This window comes from Leucoraja erinacea, unplaced genomic scaffold, assembly GCF_028641065.1.
Source record: "Leucoraja erinacea ecotype New England unplaced genomic scaffold, Leri_hhj_1 Leri_701S, whole genome shotgun sequence".
Taxonomy (NCBI): Eukaryota; Metazoa; Chordata; class Chondrichthyes; order Rajiformes; family Rajidae; genus Leucoraja; species Leucoraja erinaceus.
This window is the reverse complement of record NW_026576621.1, coordinates 50,404-69,886: the sequence shown is the minus strand read 5'-3', so window position 1 is coordinate 69,886 and position 19,483 is coordinate 50,404. Positions and strand designations below refer to the sequence as shown.

Below are 19,483 nucleotides of genomic sequence, written 5' to 3'. Positions count from 1 at the left end.
GACTTGATAGAGGTCTTTAAAATGATGAGAGGGATAGACAGAGTTGACGTGGATAAGCTTTTCCCACTGAGAGTAGGGAAGATTCAAACAAGAGGACATGACTTGAGAATTAAGGGACAGATGTTTAGGGGTAACATGGGGGGGAACTTCTTTACTCAGAGAGTGGTAGCTGTGTGGAATGATCGTCCAGTGAAGGTGGTGGAGGCAGGTTCGATTTTATCATTTAAAAATAAATTAGATAGTTAAATGGACGGGAAAGTAGTGGAGGGTTATGGTCTGAGTGCAGGTAGATGGGACTGGGGGAGAATACGTGTTCGGCACGGACTAGAAGGGCCGAGATGGCCTGTTTCCGTGTTGTAATTGTTATATGTTATATGGTTATATGGTTCAGGCAACGCCTGTGGAGGAGAATGGGCAGACGACGTGCCTGGTCATGACCTCTTAATTCAGACGTCGTCTGTCAATGTTCCTTCACGGATACAGCTTGACCCGCTTAGTTCCTCCATGACTTTGGTTTTTGCTCATGACCCTAACCTTGCTCTGTTTAAAATGACTAATTATCAGTATTTATAGCAGTTACTTAACTTTTTACAAGAAATGAAGAAATACTTGGGGCAGGTTCCGCATTTCAGTGACAAGAAGCTCACAGCAGTGGGTGAGGTGGACTGAAGTGTTGGCGATGTGGTCTCTCCGGGTTTGTCTCTTCACCGTCCTGCTCTCCGTCTCAGTCCAGGGTTACAGTGAGTGTTTTCTGTTGACTTGATTAGCTCATCCTTGTTGTCCCATCATCTCTCCCACTGTTCTGGTTCATGCTCTATCGTTGCTCCAGCTGTTTGTACTTTATCTCCTGCCGAGGGCAACGATTCAATGATTAATATTTTTTTGTCACATGAACCTAGGCACAGTAAAATTATTTATTTTGCATACAACCCGGCGACACGGTGGCGTAGCGATAGAGCTAGCGCCAGTGACAGGGTTCGATCGGGACTACGGGTCCTTGCCTGGAAGAAAGTTGCTCGTTCTCCCCGAGAGCTGCGTGGGTTTTCTCCGAGATCTTCGGTTTCCTCCCACACTCCAAACGTACAGATTTGTAGGTTAATTGGCTTAGTGATAATGTAAAATTGTCCTTAATGTGTGTAGGGTCGTGTTAACGTGCGGGGATCGCTGGTCGGTGTGGAATCGGTGGGCCGAAGGGCCTGTTTCCGTGCTGCACCTCTAAACTAAACTAAAATAAACGAAACTAAAACCATATAGCAGTCCTCACCCACGCAGGACCCAAGTGTCGCCACATTTTGGCGCCGACAACGTTACAGAAGTTCACCGAACATTCCTGTCAACTGCCTGCCACCGCACTTGTCAGCAACACGACCCCCTCCCGCCAGGTCCCTCTTCATTCTCGGCGACCTTCCCGCCGCTTCCCCACCCTCATTGTTCTCAGCGATACACTCTCCCTCTCCGTTCTCGGCGGCTCTCGCTCTCCGAGCCTTCCTTGCTCCCCGGCGATCTCCTCGCTCTCGGATGTCCCCTACCACCGCCCCCCCCCCCCCCCCCCCCCCCCCCCCACGATCTCTGACGCCTCTTCTCGCTCTCGGGCGATCCTACTCGGTCCGGATGCCCTCCTCCTCCTCCCGATTGCTTCCGGCCGTCGCTTGGGGAAAGGTTGTGATATCGCCCGCCGTTAAGTGCCCTTCCGAAGTTGGTGGTGAGGTCTTCTTCGTGCAGGTCATATGGCGGCAAGATGAGATTGCACATGGAACCGGCCTTTTATGAATTAGAGCGGTGCACATGATAAGAAAGAGGGTGAAATGATACTCGAGGATCGGCGGGAGTAGGGAGAGGGATCTCGGAGCAGGCCAAAAGCAATCTTATTTAATGGCGTTGGAAGCGGACGTTGGCAGGAGATGTGATTGAGATATGGGAAATTGTGAAGTGAGTAGTATAGCGTGAGGCTACGCGTTGGTGGAAAAACAAGAACTTGCAGTCATAGAATGAAGGTAATTGCGACACTGTTGCTCAGAAACATTATTTCTCACAGGGACTGGCTGGTTTACAATGTAGGACCCGGTAGAATTGGCGGCTGAGCTAAGTGGTGCGTTTTAAAATTAAGCCAGTGATGTATCTGAAAGAATGGATTTTTAAAGAAATAAAGCGCGGAAATAGGCCATCCGGTCCACATATTCTGCGCCTACCAGCATCACCCCGGACACTCACACTATCCGACACGATAGGGATAAATTTACTATTATACCATGCCAATCAGCCGACAAACCTGTGCGCTTTGGCGTCTTGGAGAATGGGAGGAAATCGGCGATCCCGGAGAAACCAGGATGTTTCTAAAACCAACACATGTCACGGGGAGAACATACAAACTTCGTGCTGACAGCACCCGTAGTCAGAATCGAACCCTTGTCTCTGGCTCTGTCAGGCAGCAATTCCAACTCTGCGCCATCGTGCCGCCCCTTGCGGATTTGTGGGTGTATGGGACGGGTTGTGTGACTGGGATTGCATTCCTCTTACACTGAGCCAGTCTAAACGGAAGGGGGCGACTGGCACACTGACGGAATTCCGCGAATTTTCAAAGCCCAAGTCCCGGAATCGTCTATTAACGCAAGAAACGGCATTTATTAAAATAAAGGGACGGGTTCGGGGTTCGGGCGAGAATTATCGTCTGCCCTTCCCCCGCATCCCCCTTCCCCACCGCCCAACAACTCGTATCACCCAACTCCCAACGCGAAACCTTGATTGAATCCCAACAAATAACTCATTGCTGGTCATCCATAGTTGCACGGACATTCACCCACCCCCTCGTATTAATGTACAAATCAGGCCAGGGATCGGGTAGACGCACAGAGTATCTTGCCCAATGGAGAGGAATCGAGAACCAGATGGCATAGGTTTAATGTGAAAGGAAAAACAATAATAGGAGCCTGAGTGGTATCTTTTTCACACAAAGGGTGGTGGGTGTATGGAAAAAAACTGCCGGGGGAAGTAGATGAGGCAGAATCTATCGCGAAGAAGCAATTCGATAGTTAAATGGATAGGGCAGGTTTAGAGGGATATTGGGCCAAACGCAGGCAGGCGAGTCTAGTGTAGATGGGACATGTTGGTGGGTGTGGACAAGTTGAGCCGAAGGGTCTGTTTCCACACTGACTCGATGAGTCAATGACTCTAACCTATATCTAATGGAAGGACCAAATTGCTGGAGTAACTCAGCGGGTCTGGCAGCATCTCTGGAGAACATGAAAAGCTGACGTTTCCGGGTTGGACCCTTCGTCGTACTGACTCTGAGATGCTGCCCGACCCTCTAAGTTACTCCAGCATTTCGTGTCTTTCTTTTGTAAACCGGCACCAGTGGTTCCGAAAGGCACCACGTGGCGACATCCCCGACTCAAACCGAATCTCTTCCCCAGTTATTCTATATTGAGTAGAATTTGGGCCGTCATGTCGCAGTTGGAGAAGACGTTGGTGAAGCCGCATTTAGAGGAGTGTGTTCAGTTCTGTGCATCATGTTATATGAAATATGTGGTATAACTGGAACGGGTACAGAGAAGGCTGACCCGGATGTTGCCAGGACTAGAGGGTCTGAGCAATAGGGAGAGGTTGAGTAGGCAGGGACTCTGGAGCTCAGGAGAATGAGGTGTGATCTTAGAGAGGTGTATAAAATAATGAGAGGAATAGATCGGGTAGTTGCACATATTATCTTGCCCCGAGTAGGTGAATCGAGCTCCAGAGGACATAGGTTTAAGGAGAAGAGGAAACGTTTTTAATGGGATTCTGAGGAGCAACATTTTAACGAAGGTTGGTGGCTGTATGGAACAAGCTGCCAGAGGAGGTTGTTCAGACTGGGACTATCCCTGTTAAAAAAAAAAATAGAGGTACATGGATAGGAAAGGTTTGCAGGGATATGGATCAAACCCGGGCAGGTGGGATTAATGTAGATGGGACATGTTCGTCTGTGTGGGCCGAAGGGTTTATTTCCACATGTTTCACTCTGTGACTTTATGATTCCATTGACCCTTCTCTCTCTCTCTCTCTCTCTCTCTCTCTCTCTCTCTCTCTCTCTCTCTCTCTCTCTCTCTCTCTCTCTCTCTCTCTCTCTCTCTCTCTCTCTCTCTCTCTCTCTCTCTCTCTCTCTCTCTCTCTCTCTCTCTCTCTCTCTCTCTCTCTCTCTCTCTCTCTCTCTCTCTCTCTCTCTCTCTCTCTCTCTCTCTCTCTCTCTCTCTCTCTCTCTCTCTCTCTCTCGGCAGACTTTTCGTACAAGAGCTGGACAATATCCGGTGCTGATGTGGTGTCTGCCGTGGAAGGAACGTCCGCTGTGTTGCCGTGTACATTCACCCACCCACCCACTGATCACGACCTCACCGGCTCCGTGTTGTGGTACAGGAGGAAATCCGGGGGTGACCACCTTGTGTTTAACTGTACATATCTAAGTCCTGACCGTTGCAGCGGCGAAGAAGTGACATCGGCGACAGGAAGGGTTTTGTTGAGATTCGTGGGGAACCTCAGGCAGAGGGATGCCTCCATAATGGTGGAGCGACTGAGCCGGGAAGACGACGGTGCAAGGTACCGGTGCCGTGTGGAACTCAACGTTGGAAAACGTCACGCTGTGGACCCAACACGCCTGACCGTGAGAGGTGAGGAACAATGCTGAGAGGCTGTAATTGCCCCCAGGTAGCCCTGGCCAAACGTGTCCATGGTGCACTGAATGATCAATACATGTTGTTGCGCCCCATGTTAGACGTGCCGGTTCCGCATGTGATCGCTTTGTAATCCATCCCGTAGTAGAATTTAGTTTAGTTTAGTTAAGTTTAATTTATTGTTGTCACGTGCACCGAGGTACAATGAAAAGCTTTTTCGTTGCGTGCTATCCAGTCAGCGAAAAGACGATACATATAATAATAATAATAATAATAATAATAATAATAATAATAATAATAATAATAATAATAATAATAATAATAATAATAATAATAATAATAATAATAATAATAATAATAATAATTTTATTTATAGAGCACTTTAAAAACAAACATAGCTGCAACAAAGTGCTGTACATCACTAATCATTGACAAAAAAGTTAATACACACCAAAAATAACAATCAAAAGAAATAGTTTGAAAAGACAGGTAAAATAAAGAAACATCAAAAACACCAAAAACAGAAGCAAAGTCTCAGGCATGGTCAAAAGCCAGGGAGTACAAATGTGTTTTAACACTGGATTTGAAGATGGACAGTGAGGGGGCCTGTCTGATGTGCAACGGCAGGGTGTTCCAGAGTGCCGGAGCAGCAACAGAGAAGGCTCTATCCCCTCTGAGCCTCCGACTAGACCTCTACGATCAAGCCATCCACAGTGCAGAGATGCAGGATATAGGGTGTAATGTGTTCATAGATAAGGTCAGAGCGGCAACCTATTCGAAACCTACATGGTCTTTAGCAAGGCCTTTGATAATAATCCGCATGGTAGGCTGGCTGCTCTAGAAGGTCGGGTCAGTGGGATCCAGAGAGCGTAAGTTAACTGGATGAATAGTTGTCCTGATACAAGGCAGCAGAGGGTGTTGGTGATGGTCTCTTGGACTGGAGGCATGTGACCAGTGTTGTGCTTTAGAGATTGTTGCTGGACCCGTTGCTGTTGGTAGTCAGTATCAACGATATTGGATAAAAATGCGCAAGGCATACCTAGTAAATTGGACGATGACGCTAAAATATGTGATATTGTAGACAGTGCATAAGGATGATAGATACAAAAACTGGAGTAACTCGGCGGGTCAGGCAGGGTCTCTGGAGAAAAGGAATAGATGACGTTCCTGGTCGAGGTCCTTCTTCAGACTCAAGACGTGACTCAAGAGGTGAGATAGCAGAGTCAGGGGATAGGGGGAGAAGGCAGGGACGGGGCACAGATTCCCGATGATCAGCCATGATCACATTGAATGGCGGTGCTGGCTCGAAGGGCCGAATGGCCTACTCCTGCACCTATTGTCTATTGTCTATTATCTATTGTCTATTGTTTATTGTTTCCGGTTCGACTATTCAGCCTAGTCTTCAGGCTCGGCCCAAAACGTCACCTTCTCTCCAGAGATGCTACTCAAGTTTTTTGTGTGTATCTTGGGTTTAAACCAGCAACTCCAGTTCATTCCTACGCAGTTCAGAATGATATCAAGAATATCTTCGGGATCTTGTGCGAGTTGCTGCAGTTTTGGAGGTTTCCACGTTGAATAGGGCCTGGAGGTTGATGTAGAACAGAAGAACATTGGATTACAAATACAAATACAAATACATAGCTTCCCGAAAGTGGCGTCAAATGTAGACAAGGTGATGAACAATAGTTTTGTCTCACTGGCAGTCAACAGGCAGGGCATTGAATACAGATAAAAGAACTGCAGATGCTGCTTTACAAAAGTGGACACAGAGTGCTGGCGTAAGGCAGGTAAGGCAGTATCCCACGATAACATGCATATACCACCTTTAGAGTCGGAACCCTTCGTCAGACTGATTGTGGAAGAGGGGATAAATATCATGCGTATTCACGCTGGCTATTTGTTTCCTGATTTTTTACGTTCTGAAAATATCACCCTGCGACCCGTATAATTGCAAACGTTATGTTGTTTCGGGGGGCGGGGGGTGGGGGGTGTACATTGACAGAAAATATATAGAAAGCTTATGGGACAAACGGAGGCAAATGACAATCCACATGGCCTACTTGAACTGAGGAGTTATTAATCCATATGAGTGCTGTATATTAAAACAGTCCACACTGCCAGACATTTGCACTGCGAACGGGAGAGTAGAGGCAACACTCACTGAGAGAGGTGCCTCATGCTATAGGCGACGGCGGGGCCTGGTACCAGTTGGGTGGGCGGGTCATCGCATAGCACATTGAACAAGCCCACCGCAGAACGGCAGCGGTGGCGCGGGTTCACTGCCGTTCGTTCTCTGACACCCAAGACAGAGCTGATGCAGTGCCGCACTGCCAGAGGCGCTCTGCCCAGCCCAGTGACTCGCTGCCGGAGCGACCCTTGATCTGCCCTGTTCCCGGCGCACACACCATACCTTCCCGGGGACCATCACTGTCAGCTCCACACGGGTCGCCGCCTCCACCCACTAGCCCCGAGGAGAGGTCGGTACAAAACAATTCACTCACAACATTCTGAAATATTCTGATGGTAGATAAAATATGCCGGAGTAACTCAGCTGGACAGACAGCGTCTCTGGAAAGAAGGAATGGGTGACGTTTCGGGTCGAGACCCCACTTACATTCTGATGTCTGTCCTTCACTCAGCTGCTGTCGTGAATGTCTCAGTTGTGACTGGGACTGAGGGGGCTTCGGCCACGTTACCCTGTGTGTTCCCACCGCCTGCACTCAACCACACCCTGCACAAAGTCACATGGATAAGGAAGGATCCCTACCGACACATCGTCGCGTTCAGACCACAACTTGATGGATCCTGGGCGGCGGAGAACGGAGCAACTCGGTTCGAGCTGGTCGGGGACCCAATGCAGGGAAACGCCTCAACCAGGATAAGGCAGCTGAGTGTGGAGGACACTCACGACTACCTGTGTTTGGTGGAGTTCAGGAAACCTGATTACTACCGTCCTGCATCGCCCCCAATCCATAGCCCCATCGTAAACCCGCCGTTTATCCAACTGTCGCAGCGTGAGGTCCTCCTGCGGGTCACAGCCGGTAAGAAATCATCGCCACATTCTGCAGTCCGCAGCGATGGTGTAGAGGGAGGGAGGGAAACCGGATCTCCGTCTCTTAGGGCTCAACGAGCCGAGCCTCGCATCCGTGTAGCCAAGATCCTCTACAGAGCCTTGGGGGCAGCTTTCTTGTAGCCACAACTAGTGTGTCATAGAAACATAGAAAATACGTGCAGGAGTAGGCCATTCAGCCCTTCGAGCCTGCACCGCCATTCAATATGATCATGGCTGATCATCCAACTCAGTATCCTGTACCTGTCTTCTCTCCATACCCCCTGATCCATTTAGCCACAAAGGCCACATCTAACTCCCTCTTAAATATAGCCAATGAACTGGCCTCAACTACCTTCTGTGGCAGAGAATTCCAGAGATACACAACTCTCTGTGTGAAAAGTGTTTTCCTCATCTCGGTCCTAAAAGACTTCCCCCTTATCCTTAAACTGTGACCCCTTATTCTGGACTTCCCCAACATCAGGGGCAATCTTCCTGCATCAAGCCTGTCCAACCCCTTAAGAATTTTGTAAGTTTCTATAACATCCCCCCTCAATCTTCTAAATTCTAGCGAGTACAAGCCGAGTCTATCCAGTCTTTCTTCATATGAAAGTCCTGACATCCCAGGAATCAGTCTGGTGAACCTTCTCTGCCCTCCCTCTATGACAAGAATGTCTTTCCTCAGGACGTAATACGCAATACTCCATGTGTGATCTCACCAAGACCCTGTACAACTGTAGTAAAACCTCCCTGCTCCTATACTCAAATCCTTTTGCTATGAATGCTAACACACCATTCGCCTTCGTCTCTGCCTGCTGCACCTGCATGCCTACTTTTAATGACTGGTGGACCATGACACCCAGATCTCGTTGCATCTCCCCTTTTCCTAATCGGCCACCATTCAAATAATAGTCTACTTTCCGGTTTTTGCCACCAAATGGATAACCTCACATTTATCCACATTATACTGCATCTGCCATGCATTTGCCCACTGACCCAGCCTATCCAAGTCACCTTGCAGCCTCCTAGCATCCTCCACACAGCTAACACTGCCCCCCAGCTTCGTGTCATCCGCAAACTTGGAGATGTTACACTCAATTCCCTCGTCCAAATCATTAATATATATCGTAAATAGCTGGGGTCCCAGCACTGAGCCTTGCGGTACCCCACTATTCACTGCCTGCCATTGTGAAACGGACCCGTTTACTCCTACTCGTTGCTTCCTGTCTGCCAGCCAGTTCTCTATTCACATCAATATTGAACCCCCCAATACCGTGTGCTTTAAGTTTGTATACTAATCTCTTATGTGGGACCTTGTCGAAAGCCTTCTGAAAGTCCAGATATAACACATCCACTGGTTTTCCCTTATCCAGTCTACTAGTTACATCCTCGAAAAATTCTATAAGATTCGTCAGACATGATTTACCTTTCATAAATCCATACTGACTTTATCCAATGATTTCACCACTTTCCAAATGTGCTGCTATCCCATCTTTAATAACTGATTCTAGCAGTTTCCCCACTACCGATGTTAGACTAACTGGTCTGTAATTCCCCGTTTTCTCTCTCCCATCCCTTTTTACAAAAGTGGGGTTACATTACTACCCTCCAATCCTCAGGAACTACTGCAGAATCTAAAGAGTTTTGAAAAATTATCACTAATGCAACCACTATTTCTGGGGCTACTTCCTTAAGTACTCTGGGATGCAGCCTATCTGGCCCTGGGGATTTATCGGCTTTTAATCCATTCAGTTTACCTAACACCACTTCCCAGCTAACTTGGATTTCACTCAATTCCTCCATCTCATTTGACCCCCGGTCCCCTGCTATTTCCGGCAGATTATTGATGGCTTCCTTAGTGAAGACGGAACCAAAGTAATTATTCAATTGGTCTGCCATGACCTTGTTCCCCATGATCAATTCACATGTTTCTGACTGCAAGGGACCTACATTTGGTTTAACATATTTTTCTCTTCACATATCTATAACAGCGTTTGCAGTCAGTTTTTATGTTCCCTGCCAGTTTTCTTTCATAATCTATTTTCCCTTTCCTAATTAAGCCCTTTGTCCTCCTCTGCTGGTCTCTGAATTTCTCCCAGTCCTCTGGTAGGCTGCTTTTTCTGGCTAATTTGTATGCTTTATCTTTTGTTTTGATGCTATCCCTGATTTCCATTGTTATCCACGGATGCATTACCTTCCCTGATTTATTTTTTTGCCAAACTGGGATGAACAATTGTTGTAGTTCATCCATGCAGTCTTTAAATGTCTTACATTGCATATCCATCGTCAACCCATTAAGAATCAATTGCCAGTCTATCTTGGCCAATTCACGTCTCATATCCTCAAAGTCACCTTTCTATAAGTTCAGGACCCTTGGTTCTGAATTAACAGTCACTCTCCATCCTAATGAAGAACTCAACCATATTATGGCCACTTTTACCCAAGGGGCCACGCACAACACGACTGCTAACTAACCCTTCCTCATTACTCAATACCCAGTCTAGAATAACCTGCTTTCTCGTTGGTTCCTCTACATGTTGGTTTAGAAAACTATCCCGCATACATTCCAAGAAATCTTCTTCCTCAGCACCCTTGCCAATTTGATTCACCCAATCTATATGTAGATTGAAGTCACCCATTATAACTGTTTTACCTTTGTTGCACGCATTTCTAATTTCCTGTTTGATACCATCCCCAACTCCACTACTACTGTTAGGTGGCCTGTACACAACTCCCACTAGCGTTTTCTGCCCCTTAGTGTTTCGCAGCTCTACCCATATCGATTCCACATCCTCCAAGCTAATGTCCTTCCTTTCTATTGCGTTAATCTGCTCTCTAACCAGCAAAGTCCCACACCTCCTTTCCCTTTCTGCCTATCCTTCCTGAATATTGAATACCTCTGGATGTTCAGCTCCCAGCCTTGGTCACCCTGTAGCCATGTCTCCGTGATCCCAACGGTATCATAGTCATTAAAATGTATCTGCACATTCAACTCATTCACCTTATTACAAATGCTCCTTGCATTGAGACACAAAGGCTCCAGGCTTGTTCTACAACACTCTTACACCTCATACAATTATATTGAAAAGTGTCCCTTTTTGATTTTTGCCCTGGATTTGTCTGCCTGCCACTTTTACTTTTCACCTTGCTACCTATTGCTTCTACCCTCATTTTACACCACTCTGTCTCTCCGCCCACACATTTAAGAAACCCTGTCCCTTTAACTCCATCCTCAACTATCCAATTCGACACCCCATCCCCCTTATTCAGTTTAAAACCACCCATGTAGCAGTGGCAAACCTGCCTGCTAGAATGCGGGTCCTCCACCCCCCCCACCTGTTAAGATGCAATCCGTCCCTTTTGTACTGTTCCCCCTTACTCCAAAACAGATCCCAGTGAGCTAAGAATCTAAATCCCTGCCCCGTGCACCAGTTCCTCAGCCACACATTGAGGTCCCGTATCTCCCTGTTCCCGCTCTCGCCTGCACGAGGAACTGGAAGCAAACCGGAGATAACAACCCTGGAGGTCCTGCTTTTCAGCATTTTTCCGAGCTGTCTGAAGTCACGCTGCAGAATATTCATCCCCTTCTTTCCGACATCGTTTGTGCTGACATGCACTACCACTTCCGCTGTTCACCTTCGCCCTTGAGGATTTTCTGCTCTCTGTCCGTGATATCCTGGATCCTGGCACCAGGAAGGCAGCACACCATCCTCGAATACCGTCTGTTGCCGCAGAAACCCCTGTCCGTACCTCTCACAATTGAGTCTCCCACTACAATGGCGTTGCCTGACTTTGGCCTTTTTGGTTTTGGCTCAACAGCCTTATTCGCAGCGCAAGCCAGTTCGCCGCTCAGTGTAAAAACGTCTTCTGTCCCGACAGCTTCTAAGTGGGTGAACCTGTTCACAAGAGGTACAACACCCGGGGACGTTTGCATTACATCCTTCCCTCCCTTTCTCACTGTCTCCCACCTTCTCTCGTCCAGTACCTTATTGAGCTGTAGGACTTGTCGAGGAACGACTGAGTTTCTCGGAGGAACCTGTGGTCATCCACTTACTTCTCCAGTTCCCCAACACGGTCCTTCAGGAGCTCTACCTGGATACACTTGTCACATTTGTAGCAGCCAGAGGCACCAGCGGTGTCCTTGACCTCCCACATACTGCAAGCATCACACTGAATCGGCTTGCCTGACATCTCCTTCTTTCGTCTCTCCATCTGCAGTGTTTTGCGTAGCCTCTTCTCCTCAGCCTCCTCTCCGAAGACTCCCGAGCCACAGACTCACACTTTTCTCACAGGGCACTTCCCTCACAAGGCCGCTCCCTAAGAGCCGTCTTGCTTATATTGACTGATAAATTGCCTAATTTACCAATTTACAAACCAAATTCCTCAGTTTTCAACTGTTTTCCCCCCTCTGACTCACTTCTAACTCTCCTCCCACTTGGGCTAGAGCCAATCCGTGTTTTCTCTTGCTTAGCTTCTCCCGTCTCCAGTGACAAGGACGTTAAACCAAGGTCTAGTGTGCTCCTCAAACGTCTCTGACAGATCTTGGTCACCCTTCTGAATGCATGTGTGAATGAATGAATGTATGAATGAATGACTGAATGTATGATTGAATGATTGAACGCATGAATGAATGAATGAATGAATGTATGCATGAATGTAGGTCTGAATGAATGAATGATTGATTGAATGAATGCATGATTAAATTAATGAATGAATGAATGAATGTATGAATGAATGCATGAATGTATGCATGACTGATTGAATGATGAATGAATGAAATGAATGAATGATGAATGAATGATGATTGAATGAATATGAATGTATGATGAATGAATGAATGAATGAATGGATGGATGAACGAATGAATGAATTAATTAATCAATCAATCAATCAATCAATTAATGAATGGATGCATTAATTAATTAATTAATTGATTAATTAATTGATTAATTATACTTTGGTATCACAAGGGACGTTTCACACTAAAATTATTAGTTTTGCAAACACGAGAATGCAAACAATCGCCACCTATAACACGCCAACAAAGTTACAATGTATTCAATTTGGCTCCAATTACTCTTTGTTCCCGCCCCCCGCCCCTCCGTCCGCACGCCGAGTTCCCCACGCCTCGATCCGCACGCCGAGATTTACTTTTATTCTCTGCGGTGCATCCGGCACCACGTCGGCCCATCTATACTCAGAGGCGCCTATTTCTTCATTTATTTTAAGATAATACTTGTATACGCGAGTAAAGATGTTTTTTGCAATTATATTGGATGTTGATGAAACCTCACCGACAGACATGAGTACACTTTAATCCTCTATAACTACAATGAAGATTACCATCACCAAAACCCCCCTCTTCATATGTAGCCAGCTACAACTTGCTAGGCTTTGTCCCTCCCCAACCGTCATTTCCACCCCTCCTCCCGCTAATACAATAGTTCTGAATAAGAATCCCGACAGTAAACGTCGCCGGTTGTCTGCCTCCACAGATATTGCGTTGCCTCCACAGATGCTGCCTGACCCGCTCAGTTATTGATGCATTTTAGGTTTTGTTTAATACAAATATATAATTGTTGTCGAGTGCGTGAAGATGCTCTGAACAGTTCCAATAATGACAGGTTGATTGAGATTGTTGGAAGATTGTGCAGCCCGGAACTGTGTTCACGAAAGCGTAGGCGAATGGGAGGTGACATACGTGAAATTGCCAAATTCTTACTGAGTTTGAGAGTGTACATGCAGGGAGGATCAAAGTCAAAGTATCCTTTATCGTCATTTAGACCATTCGGTCAGAACGAAATTTCGTGCCTTGCAGTAATACATATAATAGAAATAACAAACACACACAATAAACACAAATGTAGCATGCACCACAGTGAGTTCACCAGGCACCTCCTCACTGTGATGGAAGGCAAAAGTCTTAAAGTATTTGTCTCTTCCCTCCTTGTTCTCCCTCTGCGCTGAGGCGATCCAGGCCTCCGATGTTACTCCGAGTCTGAAGAAGGGTTTCGGCCCGAAACGTCGCCCATTTCCTTCGCTCCATAGATGCTGCTGCACCCGCTGAGTTTCTCCAGCAATTTTGTGTACCTCCGATGTTGTGACCCCGCCGGGGGATGGTAAGTCAGTACCGCAGCTCAACCGAGCTCCGCGAACGGGCCGGTTCAAACTCCGCGGCCCGGGGTGGTCGAAGTTGCCGAAGCTGCCGCCCTCCAGTCCAGCGAATGCAGCTGTTGTTGCGGGAGCCCCGGACAAACAGGCCATCAACCTGTGACCTCATAAACTAAATGTAACTAACTTAACTAAAACAGACAAAAGAAAACAACAACAAAAAAAGAAAAACAGACCAACTGCAGGCGAACCGCAGCTGCCAGGCAGCGCCGCCACTTCCGGTTTTCCCCTGAATGAAGAATCTCGGACCAGGGGTCGCAGTGTAATGCATAGATTATTTAGGACTGAGACGAGGAAAAGTTCCTCACCTAGATTCTAAGAGTAAACCTAGCAATTATAGACCTGTTAGTTTGACGTCAGTGGTGGGCAAATTAATGGAAAAGATACTTAGAGATAATATATATAAGCATCTAGATAAACAGGGTCTGATTAGGAACAGTCAACATGGATTTGTGCCTGGAAGGTCATGTTTGACTAATCTTCTTGAATTTTTTGAAGAGGTTACTAGGGAAATTGACAGGGTAAAGCAGTGGATGTTGTCTATATGGACTTTAGTAAGGCCTTTGACAAGGTTCCTCATGGAAGGTTGGTTAAGAAGGTTCAGCTGTTGGGTATAAATGCAGGAATAGCAAGATGGATTCAACAGTGGCTGAATGGGAGAAGCCAGAGGGTAATGGTGGATGACTGTTTATCGGGTTGGAGGCAGGTGACTAGTGGGGTGCCTCAGGGATCTGTGTTGGGTCCTTTGTTGTTTGTCATGTACATCAATGATCTGGATGAAGGTGTGGTAAATTGGATTAGTAAGTATGCAGATGATACCAAGATAGGGGGTGTTGTGGATAATTAAGATGATTTCAAAAGTCTACAGAGTGATTTAGGCCATTTGGAAAAATGGGCTGAAAGATGGCAGATGGAGTTTAATGCTGATAAATGTGAGGTGCTACACCTTGGCAGAACAAATCAAAATAGGACGTACATGGTAAATGGTAGGGAATTGAAGAATACAGTTGAACAGAGGGATCTGGGTATAGCCGTGCATAGTTCCTTGAAGGTGGAATCTCATATAGATAAGGTGGTAAAGAAAGCTTTTGGTATGCTAGCCTTTATAAATCAGAGCATTGAGTATAGAAGCTGGGATGTAATGTTAAAATTGTACAAGGCATTGGTGAGACCAAATCTGGAGTATGGTGTACAATTTTTGGTCGCCCAATTATAGGAAGGATGTCAACAAAATAGAGAGAGTACAGAGGAGATTTACTAGAATGTTGCCTGGGTTTCAACAACTAAGTTACAGAGATAGGTTGAATAAGTTAGGTCTTTATTCTCTGGAGCGCAGAAGGTTAAGGGGGGACCTGATAGAGGTCTTTAAAATGATGAGAGGGATAGACAGAGTTGACGTGGACAAGCTTTTCCCTTTGAGAATAGGGAAGATTCAAACAAGAGGACATGACTTCAGAATTAAGGGACAGAAGTTTAGGGGTAATATGAGGGGGAACGTCTTTACTCAGAGAGTGGTAGTGGTGTGGAATGAGCTTCCAGTGGAAGTGGTGGAGGCAGGTTCATTGGTATCATTTAAAAATAAATTGGATAGGCATATGGATGAGAAGGGAATGGGGGGTTATGGTATGAGTGCAGGCAGGTGGGACTAAGGGAAAAAAATGTTCGGCACGGACTTGTAGGGCCGAGATGGCCTGTTTCCGTGCTGTAATTGTTATATGGTTATATGTGTATATGGTTATGGAGAAACCTTCGAATCCCCCCCCCCCCCCCCCCCCCCCCCCCGCCTTCCACCCCCCTTCACGGGCATGGGCACTCAGTCACTGTGTACATTAAATCAAAAAATCAATAGATTTCAATAGTTATTCAAAAATCAATAGATTTCAATAGTTATTCAAAAATCAATAGATTTTTAAAATTGTCAAGCTGTTTCACTGACCTGAAATATTAATTCAGTTTCTCTCTCCACAGATGCTGTCTGATCCATCTAACCACTGAAAACGACACAGAATGTCGGAGTAACTCAGCGAGTCAGGCAGCATCTCTGGAGAAAATGGATCGGTGACATTTCGGGTCAGGTCCATACTTCAGTCTGAAGAAAGGTCCAGGGTTGAAACGTCACCATGTTCTCCAGAGATGTTGCTTGACCCGTTGAGTTATACCAGCACTTCGTATCTTTTTAGTAAACCAGCGTCTGTAATTGCTTGTAGTACCAAGGTAGTTATATCAGTTACTGTGATGTTCACAGTGCTATCGTGGAGACTTGTTTTCACCATTCAATACTGAATATTTGCAATATTAACCCACCATTTATCACTCATTTGAAGCCCTTCAGCACTTGGCCCAATGAAGTGATACGCAATCTTTGCAAATAATCCATACAAGTGTATGGATTTTAGGCGGTCTGGCGTTACTTCCTGTCACTGTGATAATTATTGTACATGTTTCTTATTTTTAAATGTCCCTTTTTGTATTCCTTGACCACGCGAAACTTTCTACTGTTTAGTCTCACCGGCATCAATACATCTGCAGATCAGCGGTCTACATCATCGGTATCCCCCTCTTTGTGACAATCTGGTTTGACCACTCTCATTCTATATTCAGTCCCACAGACGTTCCCCGTTACGATCTTGTGCATGCCACTTGGATTGAAAACCCTTGCCTTGTTAGTGATGTGCTTCGTTTTATATTGTGACAAAGTGAGGTATGTAACATTATAAATATGCTTGCCTCTAAGTGACTAAACATAAATAACGTTGAAGCGCTTTATGTGTCGGGAAGTGATTCATTTACTCGATGGCATCCCAGGTGAACCAAGTATTTGTTGCAACTATTGTCACATGATAAAGAACTGTTTATTATATTGTAGTTGACTGCAGAAATTTGCTGTTCGGACATTTCCAGTTACCCTTTCCAAATTACAATGGTGATGTACTTCAAACAGTTTAAAAAAGCTTTTGAGCACTTTGGGATATTTGCCATGTTGAATGAATCTGATAAAGGCGAGCATAGAATGCGTGCCCGGCAGAATCACTGACGCCGCGCAGGAGCAGTACACATGCGCACTGTTTGTCTCCTCATCTCAAATGAACTAATATGAGGAGGCCTAACTGCATCCCCAGCTGGGATCAGCCAACTCAGTTCAAACCAAGAGTAAATCTGTTGTCCTGGTCTACACAGTCCGGCTCCCCGAGGCAAAACTTCGCTCACATGTTATGGTCACGGCTCAGTCTCCAAAACCATCTTTCCACTCTGTCTTCTATAGAAACATAGAAATATAGAAAATAGGTGCAAATGTTGGCTATTCGGCTCCTCGAGCTCCCACGTCGTTCAATGTGATCATGACTGATCATCCAAAATCAGTGCCCTGTTCCCGCTTTCTCCCCACATCCCTTGATTCCTTTAGCCTAAGATCTATATCATGTTCCCTCTGCATCCAGCGAATTGGCCTCCGCTGCTTTCTGTGGCAGATAATTGCACAGATTCACAACTCTCGGGGTGAATACGTTTTCCCTTATCTCAGTCCCAAATTGCCTACCCCTTATTCTTAAACTGTGACCCTTGGTTCTGGACTGTCCCAACTCGGTGAACATTTTTCCTGCATCTACCCTGTCCAATTCCTTAAGAATGTCATATGTTTCTATGAGATCTCCTCTCTTCCTTGTAAATTCCCGTGAATATAAGCCCAGTCGATTCATTCTTTCCAGTTTAATCTGCAAGGTTATGATCTCGCGTTTCCAATTTCAGTCCGTTCTTGATCTCCAATAATATGCTTTTGCTTCGCATTTTAGATTTGTAAACCAAACTCACTCTATCCCCCGGTAAAATCCTGGACGTGCACGTTAGTTGTGTATGTCGTACTGGTTATCGTCGAAACAAAATGTTTCACCTTCCACTGGTCGATATTAATCTGTACCTGCCATTCGCTTGCCCAATTCACCATCAGATCAATATCATCCTGTAGCCTAGGCGTATCTCCTCACTATCACACCGCCAATATCATCAACGATGTTGAGCGTATGCAATTCCGTGTTAAACTCAAATGTTGTTTTGCAGTAAAATGTACGGTCTACAGAGTTCAGTTGAAGCCTCGATCGAAACCCCGTTAGTGCTACCTACTGATGGAGAGAGTAGCGGTCTTATTGCACCTTTAAGCTGTCTTGTTTTAATTGGTCTTGTTTCGTCCACTGCAGAAAGGGCGGAGGCTGAGCCATCGCAGGAAGTTACGAAGACCATTTTCCGACCACAATGTACACCATCTCCCTCCCATAAGATCCGATCTACGACGAACTTGCGATTACAATCATTAGTTTTATCCTATGATATCAACTGAGAACCTCATCCCGTTGATAATCCCGAGAGCAACTTCCCTGTGCCACTTTGAGGGAATAGCTCAATCCTCTGTGTGCCTCTGCAAAGCATTTTCTCGCGAATCACCTGCATGCTTAACTTTCCTCAAATGTTGCAAAACATACTTGGCTAATAAAGTATTACTGTGATTGTGATTGATTGTGATTTGCGTTATTGATGTCTATAAAGACGGCAGTGGGAAGAGCTGTGCGTTGCCGCGATCCGACGTTCCACTGCCGCCAGTGTCTACAGTAGTCCATTATTGTGCATGAAGGCTTCATTGTCCGGTACTGAGAGGAAATGTTCATGTCGTGAAATAACGAGAGAGGGCGGCACGGTAGAGCAGACCAATGGCCCACCAGCTCTACGAAAGTCCGCAGGTTTCCGCGGTTGGAGCTCCCGAGGTCGATCCCTGGCGAAGGGATCGCGAGCTCGGCGGTTTTAAGTCCTGGTTTGGAGACCCCAAAGTCGATCCCCAACAAGAGGCCGCCAGCTCATCGATATTAGGCCGCAGTGCCGACGGGGATAGGATAGGGAAGAAATCGTATCTCCGTCGGGGAAGAGATTTAAAAAATGTTTACCCCAACCCCCGTCCCCTCCCACCATTACCACACACACTTAATACAAAACTAAAGGTTCACTAAAACATAAATTGAACAACAGACTAAAAAACAACAAAGAAGGAACAAGACGAGGCAGGCCGTTGCGAGGCAGGCATAGTAACGCGCCCCCTGGTGTCATGTATTTCTTCATGCCTGTTAAAAACCCGCGCGAGCGGTATAGGCTGTGGGCCGAGGAGCTTTATTCTACTGTATCGTGACCCAAGTCACAGAACTACATGAAATATTCACATATTGTGTAAAAATATCATATGTCACCCCTGAAACTCGTCAAGAACAAGACTTGCACATTTTTTTAAATTAAATTGGAGAAAAACCGGAAAATTCTCGGGTATTTTTAGTCCAATCTAAGCACGTTTGACATTGAGTCGGACGCCAGTTGGCCAATCACGCGCTTTGTTTCAGGCTGGCTAGGCAGGGAGTACACAACATGGCTGAGAGTACTGTTTTACTGGAGATTCCGATGAAGGTTCTTTCTAGTTCTGTGGAATAAATGTCGTGGAAACTTGCAGGAGGGTAATTGCATTTAGTGAGAAAAGCATTAAGAGGTCTGAAGAATGTGCAGCTAAGTGGATAGAAGTGGAAGAAAGTCTAGAAAGCAAAGTCGCTGCTGAGATGCTGCAACACAAAGTTGTGAAACCAGTCAAACTTTGTGAATC

General features: G+C 46.1%; 1 protein-coding gene across 1 annotated transcript; it reads left to right on the top strand.

Annotated features, from left to right (window-relative positions):
- The first annotated feature begins 243 nt into the window (after positions 1–243).
- On the top strand, positions 244–18,359 carry LOC129694540 (sialoadhesin-like). Its single transcript, XM_055631267.1, has 5 exons — positions 244–740; positions 4,248–4,634; positions 7,277–7,678; positions 16,459–16,558; positions 18,048–18,359. The coding sequence occupies exons 1-5, from the start codon at positions 680–682 to the stop codon at positions 18,061–18,063; spliced, it is 966 nt and encodes a 321-aa protein (XP_055487242.1). The 5' UTR covers positions 244–679; the 3' UTR covers positions 18,064–18,359.
- Positions 18,360–19,483: the final 1,124 nt, after the last annotated feature.